Source organism: Tiliqua scincoides, chromosome 2 (assembly GCF_035046505.1).
Source record: "Tiliqua scincoides isolate rTilSci1 chromosome 2, rTilSci1.hap2, whole genome shotgun sequence".
Taxonomy (NCBI): Eukaryota; Metazoa; Chordata; class Lepidosauria; order Squamata; family Scincidae; genus Tiliqua; species Tiliqua scincoides.
Window position 1 is genome coordinate 110,715,545 of NC_089822.1, and position 19,007 is coordinate 110,734,551.

The 19,007-nt window shown below is 42.9% G+C and overlaps 2 protein-coding genes across 15 annotated transcripts in view; one reads left to right on the forward strand and one right to left on the reverse strand.

Annotated features, from left to right (window-relative positions):
- The first annotated feature begins 260 nt into the window (after nt 1–260).
- DNASE2 (deoxyribonuclease 2, lysosomal) lies at nt 261–6,091 on the forward strand. Of its 3 annotated transcripts, none has more exons than XM_066616231.1 (7): nt 261–518; nt 1,825–1,933; nt 2,611–2,788; nt 3,201–3,276; nt 3,542–3,706; nt 4,658–4,855; nt 4,974–6,091. In XM_066616231.1, exons 1-7 carry the CDS (start codon nt 506–508, stop codon nt 5,360–5,362), a joined length of 1,128 nt encoding a protein of 375 aa, XP_066472328.1. In that variant the 5' UTR covers nt 261–505; the 3' UTR covers nt 5,363–6,091. The 3 variants fall into 3 exon arrangements, with proteins under 3 accessions (XP_066472328.1, XP_066472329.1, XP_066472327.1); XM_066616232.1 differs by lacking the exon at nt 261–518 and adding an exon at nt 1,092–1,692; XM_066616230.1 differs by lacking the exon at nt 261–518 and having other exon boundaries at nt 1,092–1,933.
- A 1,757-nt stretch (nt 6,092–7,848) lies between these two features.
- SMARCA4 (SWI/SNF related, matrix associated, actin dependent regulator of chromatin, subfamily a, member 4) overlaps nt 7,849–19,007 on the reverse strand; it is a 91,162-nt gene continuing 80,003 nt past the window's right edge. For 7 of the 12 annotated variants that reach the window (XM_066618242.1, XM_066618240.1, XM_066618238.1 and 4 more), the window contains 5 exons: nt 14,435–14,543; nt 11,466–11,567; nt 10,567–10,699; nt 8,585–8,724; nt 7,849–8,333 (listed from right to left, as the gene is read on the reverse strand). In XM_066618242.1, the coding sequence (XP_066474339.1) occupies nt 8,301–8,333; nt 8,585–8,724; nt 10,567–10,699; nt 11,466–11,567; nt 14,435–14,543 (517 nt within the window). In that variant the 3' untranslated portion in view covers nt 7,849–8,300. Of the gene's footprint in view, nt 8,334–8,584; nt 8,725–10,566; nt 10,700–11,465; nt 11,568–14,434; nt 14,544–19,007 lie in introns of those variants that run through there. The other 5 variants (XM_066618241.1, XM_066618239.1, XM_066618236.1 and 2 more) reach the window with 3 other exon arrangements.

Below are 19,007 nucleotides of genomic sequence, written 5' to 3' on the forward strand. Positions count from 1 at the left end.
TATTTTTTCTGAGATTTCATTTTTTCCTAAGGAGGAAAATGCAGAAACTGTTATGGTGTTGGTGTTACGTGTTTTTATGTCCTTCTGGTTAGTTCTAACAAAGGCATGATTGATCTGTGACTTTGGGGGTGGGCACAAAAGAGTTTGAGAAGCAGACTAAGAAAGAAACCCAAGCAAGGAGAGGTCTCCAAGTTTGCTCTGCAGGTTCAGGGCTTCCGTCTCCTCCTCTTCGTGGGGGAGGGGTTGCCTCCAAAACGAGCCTGCGCTAAACGGCGGCATGCTGTGCTTGGCTGTGGCGACCCCGCCGGGCACGGCGCATGCCAAGCGCAGAGGCAGCGCCAGCAGACCTGCCCTGCCAGCAGCGGGAGGGCGCCCAGGGCGAGAGGAGGCAGGGAGGGACCAAGTGCACGTGATGCCTGCCGCCCGCGGGCCTTTGGGGAAGTGAGCGTGAGGGCGAGGCCGCTCTCGCCCGTCCCTGTCGCCACCCGGGCGGCGTCGGCGCTGGATGCTCTGGAGAGGTGGGTAAGGCGTTGCAGAGCCGCTGGGGGGAAGGCGGAATAATGGGGAGGCAGAGACGCTGCTGCCTCCCTTGCAAGTGGCAGCGGGCAACCGGGAGTGAAGAGAGCGTCCAGCTGGCAAGGGAAAAGCGGCGGGGAAGGAGGAAGAGGAGCATGGAGGGGGGGCTGTGCGAACGGGTCTCCAGCCTCAGCTGCTAGACTGAGCCCCTCTTCAGGGGACGTGTGGTGGGTGGGGAGGAAGCTGAGGCAGAGCCTCCCCACCAGAGTGGGGAGAAAGCGCCAGCGCCGTGTGAGGTGCCCAAGCACCCACAACCCATGCACTCTGTGCACTGTACTCCCTGCTTGTCCTGCGCGTGGGTTGCAGGTACTTGGGTGCCTCACAGCCGCGGTGCTTTTCAAAGGACTCCAGTGGGGAGGCACTGCCTCACCTTCCTCTCCACCCACCACGTGTCCCTGCTCTTCATGACTCTTCTGCCCTCAAAGAGAGCGATGGACAGAGAGGGTGGGTGGCTGGGTGGGTGGGTGCGTGGACAGGAGTGAAAAGTGCCTCTTTATGTCAGGGACCAAATTTCTCCTTGACCTAATGTCATGAGGCTGCTCTAGATCAGTGGCTTACAACCTTTTTCATCGCATGGCACACTGACAAGACGCTGAAATTGTCAACTGTCACACCATTGGTTTTTTTTACTATTGACAGGGCTCACTATGCTGCTGCTGGTGGGGCTCACATTCCCCAATGTTAAATGACTACCACTCCCCACCCGGAGTGGGTCCCGGGGCACCCCTGTGGCTCATTTGCGACACTGCAATGTGCCGCAACACACTGGTTGAAAATCGCTGCTCTAGATCCATATTTTGCTGGTTCAGCCAACAGGTGTGCCGTCTTTGTTAGCCCTAAGCGGAGGTGTTGCAGGAGGTGGGCATGACAGTCCTAGTTCCTTGGTGAACCAGAGGCGTTCTGCACAAGCGCATAGACTTGTTGCTACAAGATGGTAGAGCCTCTGCCACCAATGAATGTTTTAAAAAAACCCTACTACCTTAGCAGCTGATACTAAGAGGGAGGTGAAACATAAACAGGCAGAAGGATACAGAATAGGGGATTTTGGAAGAAAATGACTGTCAGCAAGGGATTAACAGCCAACATCCCCCCTCCCAGCTCTTGAAGCACAGTTGGGTAAGTAAAAAAACTATACTTTTTTCAATATGAAAGCTAGACATTCAGAGGCGGAGGCTTGGATAGTTCTGAGGATGCAGATAGCCCTTTTGTTTCTTATCCCAGCCATTGCCTGTTCTGTGATCCTTGCAGGGACTTGTGATAACGGCATCATGTTATCCATTTTCCTCCTGTCTGTGACCGTCACCGCTATCCATGGGGACATTTCCTGCTATGATGACTCTGGGAAGCCTGTGGACTGGTAAGTGCAGGACACCCAATGCTTTCCTCTCCTCAGCCTTCTTAGGTTTTGCTCTCTCCTTGCTACTTTGAAGCAGCTGGAATTTCTGGTGGGAAATTGCTACAAGGATTCATTTGCAGCCTCTTCCTTTCCCTGGTTTACCTGCACACTGCAATCCTAATCTGGATTGGTGCTCCCTTGGTTGCTTTAGAAAAAAAAAAAAAGACAATGCCAGATTTAGGCAAATCTCTTAATTATTCATTCCACGTAATGTATAGTTTGGTCTGCTCTTTTGATCTGATCTTCACCCAAATTATCAATGCATTTTGAACATCTTCTCTACAACCCTGAGAGCTAGAAACTGTTTTTCAGCCATGAATTCTGGGTGGCTTGTACAGTGCAACCAGGCATCCTGCAGTACAAATCACCCCATGTCCACTTTTTCTGGGGTCAAGCATAAAACTGTTATGTGCCCATCATGGAAATCTAGTGATGTTCTCAGCTTCTGCTGTCAGCATCAGCATTTCTACCTGCCTGATACCTTTCTAATCTCTCACCTGTTTTTGCTAATGTTTGTGTTGCATCAGACCATGCTTTCAGTGGAAAAATGAGGACCAGTTGCTATATCATTCAAGTTTTGTAATGTGGAAAGAGCTTGGGTTTCTTGAATACTTGTAGAGTTCTTTTGTCTTCAACAGGTTTATTGTTTACAAGCTGCCCAAACCCCATCATAGCCCCACAGAAGGGGGCATGCGGTACATGTACCTAGATGAGCACACACAGGGATGGGTGCAAGGCAGGAGCCTGATGAACGATACAGAGGGAGCTGTGGGCCGCACTGTGCAGCAGCTGTACACAGAGGCAGTAGGGAGGCAGGTGAGCCTGAGGAAAGGAGCAGCAAACTAGTCTGAACAGTATCATAAGTTTGGGGCAGCGGTGGGATAGCTAGCAGGAAAATGTTGTGGTGCACTGGGATGTGGTTGTGTCCTTGTGTGCATGAAGTGTGGCAAAGCCACCCCAAGGTGCAGTACGGTTTATTGAGGTTGTGATCTAAGATGTGTGCCAGAGGATCCCTTGCAGTGTTCCGGCACTAACCTGCTTGCTGTCCCTGAGTTGGGTCTCAATGGGTGGGGGGCTTCTTGTTCCAGACAAGAAGCTAGAGGAGAAAAAGGTAACTTGGGTAGCCTGGATATGTGGGAAAGGAAAAGAATGCAAAATTGGGATGTGTCAGGAATGAGGCTAATCTAGAATAATTCTCTAACCATCACTTTGTTTTGCTTTTGTCCAGAAAGAAATGGCCTATGTTCTGTACAACGACCAGCCCCCAGATGACCGTTCCTCCAGTGAAAAAGGTCACACTAAAGGTAATTTTCTGACTACCAAATGAGCATAGCAATAGTGCCTTAGCCTGAAGATGACTGAGGGTCTTCATTACCACCCATGGTCATGCTCATTCACATGCTATATCTGCTTTAGTATATAGTATTCACATGCTATATCATGCTCATTCACATGCTATAACATGGTTTAGTAGGCTCATTGGAGGCACATCTGCCTCCATTGAGCCTGGCATTATACCACTAGTGTGTTTCTATTTCTGCAATCTGCTTTTTGTTTTGTTTTCTGTAGGAGTCATCCTTCTGGATAGAACCCAAGGATTCTGGATGCTTCACAGCACTCCTCACTTTCCCCCTAGTCTGGCTGAGAAGGAGTATGACTGGCCTGAGAGTGGGCTTCCCAATGGGCAGACCTTCCTATGCGTCACTTACCCCTACAGCCAATTCAAAGAGATTGGTAGGTGGAGGAAGACCTAGAAGACTGCTCCAGAGTACTCTGCACCCTTAAGATTTCTATGTGATTCCTGGAAGATAACCTTGTTGGTCCCTTCCAACTCAACAATTCCAAGAATAGCAGTATTTTATAGTTGCTATATATAGTATAGCAGTAGTTTTATATAATATCAGCACAGAGTAAGGAGAAAAAGGCAGGTCTCTTTCCCCAGGGAATATATTTTAAATTACTCCTAGATTTGTGAAATTGTAGCACAAGGCAAGGGAAGCTGGAATGTAGAATTTGAAGGATCCATATCAATTCTGGCTACCTTATGGTCTGTATAGGCCTAGAATAGGATGCAGTCATTCCACAAGGGCCAGGGACTACCTTTTGCCACTTGTCAGGGTTGGGGCCAGAAAAGGATAAGGGGCAGAGTTACCACAGCCTGACTTTGGCAGCAATTCTTTTATCTATTCCTTGGTTAACTTTTCTGGACAAAATGAGGTCTCCTGTAGATTTGGCAGGAGTCAACAGATTGCTGTTCCCCCTGGTTTGTGTTGTGATGTAGGAAGCCAGTGCTACACTTATTCATCCTTAGAGAATTGTATATATGTACCACACTGGTTCTTTCTGGAAGGAGGATGGGCAAGCTGAACCTCCTTGCATATTGTTCTGATGCTGCTTTATGCAAGTTCACCCCCCTAGACAGGAAGAGCATACTCTTAGGTAAAGCAACTGAGGGTGACTTTTCAGTTGAAATTGAGGCCTTCCCTAGGTGGCAGAACCTGAGCAATCCTTGCAGCTTTTGCTCTCTGTTTTAAGAGGTATTTTAATGGCTCCTTGCCATTTTGCCAGGAGCTATGTAAGGGTTGCAGTAGATCTGTCAGCCAGGGAGAATGTCATTCCAGGTAGAAGGCTGGAGTCCACTCAGCCAGCAGATCAGATTTTCTATGCTATGGCTTTCTGCCCCAGGGCATCAGCTGCTCTTCACTGACCCCGAAGTTTACGATTATCGTGTGGAAGGTACCTTTGCTGATGACCTGGCTGCCTTGTTGAATGCGTCAGAGGGACAGCATATCAAAGAGGAACCTTGGAACTCCAGTGTGGCCCTTACATCACTTGGAGGAAAGGAATTTATCAGTTTTGCAAAGTTTAGCTTCTTCCATGATGGTAAGTGAAATGATTTGAAAAGGAAGATGATGGGAGTTCACCAGGTTTAAAATATGGGTTGGATAGGAAATCCTTATCACATATTCTATGTGTATGTGTGCAACTATTTCCCTACCAGATCTATACTCTGGTTGGTTGGCCCAGGCTCTCTCCAGTGATCTTTTAGTTCAGTTCTGGCTCAGATCTTCAGGAATCCTGCCTTCCAACTGCTCTGGACCCTTCAGAATCTACAACATGGAAAAGCTGGCCTTCCAAGATCCAGGCATCACCTTCGCTTCCATGGTGGACCATTCCAAATGGTGTGTGGGAACAGAGAATGATCCTGGTTGGGCCTGTGTTGGGGACATGAACCGTAATCAAGCAGAAGAACACCGTGGGGGTGGTGCTATATGCTGCCGTGATTCAGCCATCTGGAAGGCCTTCCATTCCTTGGTACAGAAATATACAGACTGTGACAATGCAGAATACTGTGAGAGTATGGGATACTGTCCAGAAAATGGCCTGTGATCTTGTGCCTGTCTTCCTGCATGCCCTGCTAACTGGGCAAAAAGGCACCTTTTCAAGTGGTGCTCCTCTTCTATGTAGCAGGGGCAGAGTAACTGTTCCTCTTCACCCCAGCCCAGTGTCTTTTCTAGTGGATGGTTGTGGTGTTCATCTTTTTACATTATGAACCTTTAAATTTGTCTGGAAATCACTTTGAACTTATTGGAAAGCAATATATAAATACGTATTAGGAGATTGTACAATCCTATGCATGTCTACTCAGAAGTCCCATTGAAGTTGGAAACGGTAAAAGCCTTATGCTTTTAGAAATTGTCCTCTTGTTAAATGATAGCACTGTGCCAGGGTTGTTTGTCATGGGTGGAGAAAAAACCTGCACTATGGAAACCTGTTTGCTGTAGTAATAAATTGTGTACCTGTTTTCTTCTGTATAAATCTGGTTTGGAAAACTATATGGGAAGGTATGGCCTTCCCATATAGTGGGGGGTGGTGGTGGTAAAAGGTACGGCTGTGGACCCTGTGGGGGCAGCACCACTGTGCCCACCATGCTTCCTCCACCTGCCCTCCAGAGCTGTTCTGAAGGCAGGTGAAGCCCCGTGTGGCATTCGGGACCGTTCTGAAAGCCTTGGGAGGCTCCCAGAGCACACTTAAGCAGCACTTCTGGGAAACCTCTCATGGCAAGGCTTCATGTAGCTATGTAAGTATCCGGGGTGGGGGGGGCTGTGTGATGTGGGGGAAAGGGCAGCACTGAACCAAGGAAGTGTGACAACTTTACCTTGCCTCAAATCCTGTGTTACCACACTTCCTATTTCATTTGAGACCAAGATGACTACACTGATTTTAAAGTAGTTCTTTGCATCAAATAAAACTTGTTTGTTATCTGTGAAATGGTAGTGTGTAAGATACCAGCGTATTCAATGGAAACCTGCTATACATCCCAGCCAGTCAGCTATGGGCAGAAGAACCAGTTGGCTCTCCATCCTGCCTACCTCAGGCTCAAATGATACTGTGAGCCTTAAGGAACAGTGCTGCTCATGTTGCCATCTGTCTTTTTTCCCTACTTATGAGACCTAGTTTAAAAGAAATACCATGCATAACCCTCTCCTCCCAAAAACAAAAAAGCCCCAATAAGACAGCTTACTGTCACTCATGCTATATGTGACAACTTGTGCCTTCTGAGGGTTGGACAGATTGTGCTACACTTGAAACTGCTTCTTTGAAGGCTGAAAACATTTGGAAGCAATGCGTTGGGGTATGCCACCCAATATCTGTGAAACACCCCAGAAATGGTAACACTATTTTGCCCTCTCATCTCAAGCACTAAACAAACACTGCCTGGTAAAGAAGTACTGTACTATAATCTCCAATGCCTATTAGGAAAGATGGAGTCATCCAACAACGTTATCCCAGGGTCTTGCTGCAAAAAGCTGGGAGTGAGAAACCGGGCCTATGGGCAGCCTCCACCACAGAATTATGGAAACTGAGCATAGGCTTCCTTTCTTAAGGTGGGAGGGAAGAAAGAGAGAAAGCCAGCCAAGCAGTCTTTTCCCTCTCCTCTCTAGCAGGAGAGGAACAGAAAAAAGGGACTTGCAGAAAAAAAAAGGGGGGGAGAAGATAAAGCTAAATGAAGCAGCTTGGGGGTGCTTAGATTTGCAGATAGCAAGAGATAACATCCTCCCACTCCAGAAAAGAGATCTATTTCAGAGAGGCCTTGCTGTATTTTTTTACTTTATTTAAATAGCAGCAGTTCAGGTGATCAAGATTGGTATGTGAGCTTAAAAACTTAAATTCCCCAAAACCTTTTCCACACATCTGAAATGCTTGGATACCAGCAGCAGATGGGAGTTATTTTAAATCAGAACTTGAAAAGGCTAATCTTTAGAACAAGGTCCCATACCAAATTAACAAAATATAGGCATGCATGCCAATCTAACATGCGGCCAGTATAGATGCAGGCTCCTGGGACTTGGAGGGGATTTGCTCAGTATAGCAAACCGTGGGGGGGGGGGGGGCATGCAGCAGGCAGCTTTCTAGACCACAGGCTCTCCTGCTCTTTCCCGGAAGTGCCACAAAGGCACCAGAGGAGTTCAGTTCAACACACTGCATCTATACACATTCCAGGCTACACTTTGCTAAAGGAAGAACACTGGTGGGCTGGTAGCTGGAGCACAATTTTAAGCTGGGCCTCAATACCTCTGCTGTAGCATGCCATCTAGCTGACCATCTCCCACAAACACTGGATTCACAGAAGCAGAAAACAAAACAAAAACCAACAGTAGTAGAGATTTAGAAGAGTTTGTAAACTAACAAATGAATGTTGGAAGATTGTCTTAGAGCAGACAATTCTGGTGCAATCACGACAAGGAACCGGAAACCAGGCAGGAGAGTTGAGGTGCTCGTTCAACTGAAGGAAGAAGGGCAAATGAAAGTACTGTGAGAAAGAAACCAAACAAACACACACACTGCAAAATGAGGAACTGTTTTTTTCCTTAATTTATTACTGTTTAAAATCCAGTGACACCGACACAGTTGCCACTGCCACCTTCTCCTCACCTGGTGGGCAGCTGGCCGTTCAACCTGTTTCGTAAAATACAGTACTAGGGAGTGGACTGCTACACACATGCACCCACAGGTTAAAACTACAGTGATTCAATACTGCAACTGAAAATAGTACTGCCATAAAAAGAAAAAAATATATATATCAAGTGTTCCCCAATTCATAATTCTTTTTAAAACAGTTAATGCTGTTACAAATGCTACTGATGTGAGGACAAGGCAAGACACAAACAAGTCCTACATCTTCACTGCAGTATAAATATGGAAGAATTTTATACAGTTTACCCACGTCCAACACTACGTTTCTTGCTACCCGTTGCGGCTAAAGGAATACAGCATCTCTGCTTTGGAAAGACCAAATCTTGAGGTCTGCGCCATGGAATGTCACTTAGTCATCTTCTGTGCCACTTCCTGAGCGATCCTAAGAAAGAAAAACACTTTTTAAATTACCATTTGGCCCAAGTCACCCAGTGAGCTTTATGGACATCTGGTTGTAGAACCACACTTTATCCACAACGCTATGCGCCAAGTGGAAAAAGAGTTGTACTAAGAAATGGGACCCAAATTTTCTTTCTGCCTAATAAAAGGACTCCATTTTTCTTTCCTTGCAAAGATTGGTCCCAGGAGGAGATGCTAAAGGACAACTGGTAGCAACTGAAATTTTGTAGTTACCTCTTCTTGTTCTTCTTCACTATCATCATCACTAACTACAGGCTTTGCCCGGGACCCACGGCTCGTGCGCCTGCGACCCTTCATCCGGTCTTGTGCTTTCTCCTTCCTGCCCAGCTTAATCTTCACTTTGACAGAACGAGCTGAAGCGAAACACACAATTCTGAGAGTGAATACCTCGCCTGAGACAACATTCCTATTCTCTCCTTGTACAGCAAAATGGATCAGTCTTAACTGTCGCAAAAGTGTAAAAACAAGTGTCTGTACATTTCATCATTGGGACATGGTAGTCACACACACAGTGGCATAGCTAGGTCATTTGACATCTGGGACACATAAATTTTTGACACCCCCATATGACAAAATTATTTAATTGTTATGCTACTTTTTCACACTTTTATACACCCTTCCTCTAAGGAACTCAGGGTGGTGTGCATGGTTCCTCCCCCTTTTTGTCCTCACAACAACCCTGTGAAGCAGGTGAGGCTGAGAGATAGTAAGAGTCATGACGTGAAATGAATAATAATAATAATAATGGCCAGAAAATAAATGCAGTGAATATTGCACAAGCAATGGACATCAGTGTCCTCCCTTGCTATTGCTCCCCTGCATGTAGTACTCACTAACATACTTCCCCTGCATCTGGAGGTTCAATGTAGCCAACATGGCTAATAACCACTGATAGACTATAGTCCACCATGGATGTTTAGAATTCACTGAGCCAGTGACCAACACCACCCAAACTTCTCACCAGTGGCATCACTAGAGTTGGTGTCACTCGGTCTGGTAACTCATGGTGTCACTTCCATTAACTTTATTTATTTACTTTGCTTTAGAACAGTATAGGTCACCCAACCAATCAGTAAGCAACAACAAAAAAAAAGTGGCCAACTTGATGACACACAACTGAATTGAGTATTAGCTCTGATACATGGAAAAGGGAGCTGACTCATAACAACATCTTATTGGTTCCATGCTGTGTCATAATAACACCTTGTTAGCTCTCAGAATGCACAGACTCATTGGTCACTTGTAAATTAAGGAAATCCACTTTGTTATATAAGTCAGTTGCATTTTTCTTCTTTGGTTATTTGGCTATAACTTTGGATAAAACACATATTTCAATGGGGTTTGTTTCATTACATTCTGCATTAAATGACAGATAAAAATACAACAAGATGGTACCATTCCTAAAAATCACAATTTTGGTCACTAGTGGCCTTACTGGTTCCATTCTGTGTCATAATAACATCTCACTGACCCTTTGAACAATCAGTCTCATTGGTCCATTTTGAGTTAAGAAATTCTACTTTTCATTACATAAGACAGTTGTATTTTTTTGTCATAACTTTTGAAAGAACTGAGATATTTCACTCTGGTTTGTTTCATTGCATTCCACTGTAAATTATGTACTGAACGGTATACAACATGAATACCTGAAGGTATTCAGGTATTATTCCTGAAACGCGCAATTTTTGTCACTAGTGGTGTCACCTCACACCCCCCCCCCGAGAGTGGCACCTTGGGCAGCCTGCTCCCCCCGCTAGCTACATCACTGCACATGCGCTCACATACAGTAATATCACCCACAAGTTTACCAATGGTTTGTTTCTCAGACAGCTTAATTTGCTTTACCATTTGTCACCTTTGAGCTTCACTACCTTGTTGGACAAGCAGCAATATAGCTAAAAGCTGTTCAGCTCTGAGAAACCATCACAAGAATTTTCATGCTATTATCTTCCTTGAGGAGAAATTGTCTTCTGCATATACTGAGATCAAGGACAGTGCAAGCTGTGGCAAAATGAGATTCCCATGTGCCTTGGGCTCACCTCCTTTGCAGCCATGACTTGAGACCACAGCTCAGTCAAGTGCTTACTTGCTGGTGCTCTGGTTCCCACCCCCAGACATTTTCTCCTATCAACATATCAAAGTTCTATAATCTCCTTTTGTGCACAGGCACACAACACCAGAGGAAAACAACTTACACTCTGATTCAGATCCTTCCTCTTCTCCTTCTTCTTCCTCTTCACTTTCCTCACCTTCACTATCTTCCTCTTTTTCAATTTTCTGCCTCACACTGGTGAAGACAGATTGCAGCACAATTGAGTCCTCGTAAATCTGTGGCCACAAAGGGAGATGGAAACCGAAATTAGGTTCAAGAGTTCTGCACATCTATAGTTCTATTCCCCACCCCCGTTCTGCCTTAGTTACTTTTCGTTTGACATCTATGTAAGGTTAATAATAGTATTGGGAATATTCCAAACACTTCTAATATTGCAACAATCCCATAATTAAGATCAATATTATTTCCCCTGTATTGGTGATGTCCAGGAGCCAAGGCTGAGCAAGTGTGGCTTGCTTAGGGTTACCAAGTGAGTTCATTGCTGAGACAAGACTGAACCTGGTGACATCCTGATTGATCATAGAAAACTACTATGCTACACCATCTCTGTAGGCATGACTGGCAAGTGCAACAGATCATTTTAAGTGCTTTCTTGGTGTCAGATAACCCAGTTTTCCTGGATGAGCTTTTAATGTCTGGTTATACAAAGGACAGAGAAAGTTCCTCTGTGGACAGATGCACTACATGAAACACCTCTCCAGATAATTCTTTAAAACCAAGAAGTCCCCATAGCAAACAAGATCTCCGAGCACTTCCAAAACTTGCTACGCTTATTCTGGAGCACCTCCATAAAAAGTGTCATTCAAGTTGTCTCAAAGACAGGTGGCACAGAGATCATTTGTTGTAAAGATACAGATGAGAGAGAGAATATATGCCTTCAGATTTTCACAGTTCTACCCTAGATCCAGAGAGACATCCATCACAGCGTTGAGTACATGCTACCCCTAGCTTTATACTGGACAACCCTGAGAAGAGCCTTACCAGAGAGCCTTCAAGGTTGAATGTTTGCGCATTCTGACACAGGAGCATGACATCCTTCTCCAGATCATTCAGGCTTCGGTACTTGTGGTTCCGAATGCGCTCCTGAAAAGGGGGACCAAAGGGTCAAATTCTTTGTTTTACTAATTCACTGCCTGTTAGCACCTGCTCAATTTTGTCTCCCTGGACTTCTTTTTTTAAGTGTTCAGCAACCTAACAGCACAGGGTCATGGTGTGCAAACAGCTATCCACTACTTAAAAAAAAAAACTTTTTATAATGTATCCAGTACTCCAATAAAAGGAAAAGGGGTAGAAAGCACAAACAAATTAAATGCAACTGCTCAGCCTCACTCTTTAGCCTTGAGTTGCAGGGAAATACTATTTATTAATACTAGTAAATATAAATACTAAGCAGGACTAAGGGCCCAATCCTATCCAACTTTCCAGCACCAGTGCAAATGCAATGCAGCATTGAGGTAAGGGAACAAATGTTCCCATACCTTGAGGAGGCCTCTGGGACTGCCTCCCCACCACAGGATTCAGTGCACACCCCACTGGCACTGGAAAATTGGACAGGATTGGGCTCTAAGCCTCACACATTCTTCCTAGGAAAGTTAATCCTTCACATACATAGGCAAATCTTGCAGATTAGACTGCAAAAGTTACTAGACCGCACTCCCCCCCTCAAAAAAAATTGGCCAGACTGTTTGCATGTATCCATGCAAGTCAGATGTGGGACACTTGACAGCCTGTACGAAAAGAACCAGGTAGCAAGTGACTACTTACCTGCCTGATACAGGTGCTACACATTTTAGAATTTCATAAATAATCCATCAAAATTGCAACCCAACTCTCTTTGAAAGAGATTTAGATTATTATTAATAGGCATTTACACAGCACTTTGAAATACTGAAACAGTTTCATAAACATTCATTAATAAAACTTCCTGGTAGCGTAGAACATATTAACGGTGCTAGATGCAGGGACAGGATGGAATGCTAATGGCTTGCCTAGGTTTACCTGGTCTGTTCATAGCAGAGATCAGATTTGACCTGGGGGACCTTCTTGGTTCACAATTCAATCTCCTAGCCACTATGCTACACATAGCACTTCAAGACCATGAGGAAAGGCTCTAAAAAAAGTTTTTAATATAACAGAATCATTGATTGAAATGATTGTGTACTAGTTTTGAAGGACATCAGGAAATTATTGGAGTCACAGAAACACTCAACCACACCTAGCTAGAACATTCATTAATTGGCCCAAGCCAAGTGGAGTTTAATTCAGTGACTATAATGGAACGTTTGGACAGATTATGTTAGTATTGTGAAACCCAGTGAAACAAAACTAAGAAGTGAAATCTTACGTATCTTCTGATTAGAAGGGAACGGAGGGATTAAAATACTAAATAAAATTATAGGATGGTAGTGACATAACATGATGGCCAACATTAGTAGTTTGGGACACTGTGACACCAGTGGAGTGAAGAGCACACAGAGACAATCAGAGAAGCAACTAAATTACTCATTCAGCCAGTGCATGGGCCATTCTTCAATCATGAAGTCTGTTTGAAAGGCCTGATCAAGTGCTGTCCTATGTAGCTAAAGGGAAGAAGTGGTGTGGAAAACACCCAAATCATCCATATTGGCAGAACTCAAAGAACTAATGCAACAACATAAATTTCTTGTGATCAATTGGATGGCAATTTGGAACATTCACATTTCTGTGAATGCAATGTACATTTCTGTACATGCAATCCCAGGTCCAGCTAACTATCCCCATCTGTATGTGCAACTGTCAAATTAGATGCTTCAGGGTAAAAAAAAAAAATAGGTAGCTGCACTGAAAAATGGAACTGGTCTTGACCATCAAACCACAGGACATTCAAAAATGTTTATTTTCCTTGAATCAAGTGATTAGTACAAAAATTGGTACCATCCTGTTCAAAGGCAGTGCAAAGTTGATATTAATTTATTACAATGGGGAATACTAGAGCAAGAACTATGCGTAATGCTGTACTTATGAATAAGAAGATGTTTAGAAGAATAAAGAAGAAAAATGCTGGCTCTTCCTGCTACAGATATTGCTACAATATCTGTTAAGTAAATTGCAATTCTTCTTCACTTGCCTGTGTGCCGGGGATTGGTGTTTAGCTTAGAAATAGGGCTCTATGACTTCCTAATTTGGTCCTCCAAAGTCAGGAGAGAAGGTGAGCCCATCAACGTAAGAGAAAACTCTAGCAGAGACGCTTAGCAGAAAAGCATATGCTTTGCATGTAGAAGAGTTCAACTTCTCCAGGTAGGGCTGGGAAAGGTCCCCCCCCCACGTGCCTCAAACCTTAGGAGACCTTGGGAGACCATCACAGTGTAGACACTACTGAACCAAATGGACTGGTAGAAGGTAGCTTTCTAGTTTCCTAGGATGGCACTGCACAAACTACAGCAGAACTTTAACAAGTATCTAGATCAGTGATTTTCAACCTTTTTCATCTCATGGCACACTGGCAAGGCACTAAAATGGTTAAGGCACATCATCAGTTTTTTGACAACTGACAAGGCACACTGTGCTATCACATCCCCAATGGCCCTACTAATAAATGACGCTCTCCCAAATTCCTGTGACACATCAGGGGACCATTAGAGGCACACTAGTGTGCCACGGCACCATGGTTGAAAATGGTTGATCTAGATAGTGCTGCAACAATGACAAGAGTGAGGAGCAGGTGCAGCCTGCCACTCTGTTTCTCACCTAGGAGCAACTACTGATTTATTTAAAAGATTTATATCCCAGCTCTCTTCCTGGGAACAAAGTGTCAAGAAAGTCACAGATGGTGCTGCTGACATAACATGAAGGATGGTGCATAGCTTGGGATGGAGAGCATGAACATTATTCAACTGCCTTAATTGCTGTCCCTGTTTGAAATGTGGAAAGGTGAGAAAGATAGGCTGCTAGAATCGTTCTAAGAGAGTTACCTTTATCTTCTTGAAATCTACGGGCTTGCGAATAAGCTCATAGTACTCTGGAAGTTCCTTACGAGAAGGAAGTTGGATGAAGACTTCACTAAGCTGGCGTCCACTGCTGCTACAAGACAAGAAAAAGGAAGACGATTAAAAAACAAAGTCTCTCCCTCTTTGGAATAGGTCAGCTTGGAGTTATTGCTGGCCACCATTAGCTACTGACTCCAAAACACAAATCTGCATTTGTTATCAATAGGTGTCAAACACTGAGTGGCTGGCTAAATCACTGTGTTGTCTGGTACATCTCAACCCCAGTAAAATACTCTCAGCACCCAACAGGTGAGAAATGGCTCTGCTTAGCCCTAGTGCATATTAGCACATCAAACAGGAAAAGCTAGTGGCAATGGGACAGGCTTGAGAAGCAAGATCTGTCAAATGACAAATCATGAAGATTCTGGTCAGGCTGAACAGAGCAGGTTCCCTTAGCAGAGCAGAGAGAAAATAGTATCCTACAGCTGTGGTTTTCAAACTCTCAGAGAGTTTGAAGACTACAGTAAGTCCTTACAGGGGAGGGGAGGGAGGCAGTGGGGGGAAGGCAGTGACGCAATCCCCAGGATTGCGGGGGGCTGCAGGGACTGGGATATACTCACCCGGGGTGTGGAGAACTCTGCGTGAACATCTTCAGGTCTCTCTAGCCTTCTAAAAGTGAAAGCAGAGCGACAGCACTCCACTTCCAGTTTTGCAGAATGTAAACCACTTAGGGCGCAATCCTAACCCACTTTCCAGCACTGACACAATGCAACTTATGGGTAAGGGAACAAACATTACCATACCTTGAAGAGGCCTCTGTGACTGGCCCCCAAAGTGCAGGATGCAGCACATGCCCCACTGGCACAGCTATGCCTTTGCTGGAAAGTTGGTTAGGATTGTGCCCTTAGTGAACTACTCTGTTGAAAAGAGGAATATAAATATTCTTAATATGATAATATCCACTTTTTGGCCCTAACACTTGTGTTTGATAACCAGGAGGAGGAGAGCAGAGAGAAAGCAACCAAGATCAAGAAGAAGGAATAGGATCATGGAGGGGAGGGGCCAGCCAGCAGTAAGCAGACGTGCCTTTCTCGAGCTCTTGAAGGGCACTCTGTTTTTCCCCCCAAAACTGCGGATCTAAGGAGACCCGGGAACTGTTTGTCAGGAGAGACAAACTCCTCCATGTGACGGCACAATTCCTGAGGAGATAAAGCCCGGCCAGGGGGCTTTCCCAGGAGATTCCGCCGTCTTGGCAGTAATGATGAAGAATTAATGTTGAATCAAGCTGAAGGCCCCAGCAGGGAAAGACTTTAAAAGACTTAAGTAAGCGTTATTCCGTGTTATTTGTGTTATTCCGCCTGACATGGACTGAGTAATTGACTGCCTGATTTGGTTTTTTTGTTGCCGTGAGAAGCAGGGGGGGAGGTTTCCCCCCCTCAGCTCTTTATCGGTGTGAGGATAAATTGTAGAAGAGATTTACCAAGCTTGTTAGGGTTATCAGAAAATATAGTTACAACTTTATAACTTTGAATTTCGGTGGACTACAAATTAATTGTCCTTGGAAAGTTTGTGTATTGGAGCGCTTATTGCCTTGTATTGCCTACTTTTGTTCAGGATTGCCTGAAAACAGCTGGATGTTTTGACATTCCTGCAGACTGAGGAATGTCAGTTGCCAAGGCTACAAGTATAAATAAGAGATAAGAGAACAGAAACAAAACAAGAACAGTGCACCAGTGACATCTAGTGGATTTAAAAAGATATTGCAAGAATTGGATTTGTGTTTATAAGTGGAGCAAGGAAGATAATATGCTGAGAACATCTAGTGGTCTTAAAGAGCATTGCGAGCAAAAGATATTTGAGTTCCATGGAAGGAAGAATGAAGATGGCGGGTAAGAAAGGCTGAAGTTTGCCAGCATCGGAGATGGGATTTGGAAAATTAGTACAAGAGGAAGCAAAAGGGAAAGACTGGAAACAGACTATGCAAGACAACATGGAAAAACTGTTGGCAATGGTACAGCAACAAATAAATCAATCTGCACAGATTCAAGCCAGCGTGGATGTTTTAACTAAACAATTAGATGAACTGAGTGGACACCTGATGGATGTGAAAATTACATCAGAAGAAGATACACAAGAGACTGAGAGATTGGGACACAAGATAAGAAAAGACCAAGCTAACATATCGGAGACAGAAAAAAATCAGCATGATGCAGAGACAACATTAATGGAAATTCAGATGGATAGTGCAGCTGGAGTGGAGAGGATACAAAATATACCGGAAGAGAAAGAAGAAGATACATCAAGACGGAATGTTAGATTAATATCATAATGGACTGATATACTGAAGAAGGAGATACCTAAAGAATTGGATTCAAGCGAGAAGAGTGAGCACTTTTTATTTGCGAAATCACGAATTACCAAGAGAAATTCATGTGAAATTCATCAGAACCTTTTACAGAGATAAATTACTGAAGGCTTCACAGGAAAAGAAATGGACAGTGGATGACAATAAAGTTAGAATTCTGAGATATGTTCCATGGAGAGTGAAGAAGAAGAGAAAAAAGAAGAATTGTCAAAGCAAGGTGTGGAGACTGGCTAGTGGATTAGATTCAATTAGATTCAATCTTGAATAATTAGATTCAAGATTTGGGAGAGACAAATAAGAAGGTTTCTATATGGAACAGACACCATTTGATAGACTATTGCTAGAAACAAAAGAAAAATATTTAAAAAGTATATGTTTTTATTGGATTTTGAGACGTAAGAAAAAATAATGTATGATAAAATGGACATAAAATATAGACCATAATATCACAATAGATCAATGGGAACAGATCTAGAAGCATGACATAAAACTTATTAGAGCAATAAATTTCAAAGATATATAAAAGCAATAAATTTCAAAGATATATAAAATGTTTTATAGATGGTACATGATACCAAAAAAGTGGCAAAAATGAAACAGAATATATCAAATAGTCGTTGGAAGTGTAAATGTGTGGAAGGAACATGTGGTGGATATGTAAAAAAAAGCAAATCTATTGGAGAATGGTAAGAAATGTAATACAAGAGATTGGAGGCAGGAGGTCTGGTCTAGAGGGTAGAGCCTCCGTCTGTCTGAAGTTAACATCCACAAGGTCGCCAGTTTGAGGCCACCGGCACCGTGCGAACTTGAAGCAGCTAACAAGCTGAAGCCGAGCGATTCCATCTGCTCTGAGTGTGGGAGGATGGAGGCCAGAATGTGAAGCCAGATCGGAATGAAACACCTTGAATGTAGTGGTTCTTGAAAGAAAGAACCTTCTTTCAAATTGTAAAAATCCCTATTTAATAAAGGATTTAAATAAAGCCTGCCTATGTAAACCGCCTTGAATAAAGACCAAGAAAGGCGGTATATAAATACCTGTTGTTGTTGTTGTTGTTATTATTATTATTATTGAATTTATGATATCACTGAAACCTGAATTGTTTTTGCTTAATAGTATTTTAGATGTTATAGATAAAGAAAATGATGTGTATTTAGTTATTATGATTTTAATTGTAGTGAGGATTTTATATGGTAGATATTGGAAGGATTTTAAAATATTAGTGAAAGATGAATTAATAGAGAAAATAATGAGGAAATAGACAGGCATTCAGAAATTTTGGATTAATAACGAAAACCAACACAAATTGAGAAATGGAAATCTTTTTATGCATGGTTGAAAATGAAGTTTTAGAAATATATGATAGGCTATTTAGATGATTGTATTATATATATATTATATTTGATATGATATAATAGATGAAGGATGAATGAAAAACTTAAGAGGTAAATTTAGAAGAGGAAATTGATTAAGATATGTAATGACTTATTAGTTGTAGTGATATATGATAATGATATATGATTTCCTGCACTCCCCCTTTTTTTTTGTGTGTGTGTAGTGGTGTTATGTTTTTTGTGTTATGTGTTATGTGTGTTTGTTTATAATTGCTTTTGGAAAATTAAAAAAAAGTAAAAATAAAAAAAGGAATAGGATCATAAAAGGGTTTGAGAAGCAGCTTAAACTGCTGCCAGAGTAAGCCTCAAGAGTTGTAATGTGATTAAACGTGTAGAAAAATTAAATAAGCTGAGAAGAGAAAAATTAAATAAGCTGAGAATAGAAATAACAGGTTTAAGCTAAGTGGCATGAAGATTACAGAAGATTACAGAAGATTACAGTACTCAACACAAGTGAACACTATACATTCTGTCTTCTGCATATTGGATTTGAAGTCATTATCTGACATCCAGGCAGGTTCACTGATGTATTTCCCTATGCAAATGGTTTTTTGAACTACTTTTAGTTGGAAAGCAGTATATAAATATAATAATATAGCTGTAAGAAATATTGGTAACGGGGGAAGAGTTGATGTATCGGGGACAGTGCTTGGGATATCACACTTCAATACCTTTATTAATATTATTATAATATATATATTATAAATATTAAGAATTTACAGAGAATAAATAAAATAATAAAATAAAACAGCTTTAAAGATATTAACTTCAGAATTTCTGGCCTTAGAGACTACTGCCAGA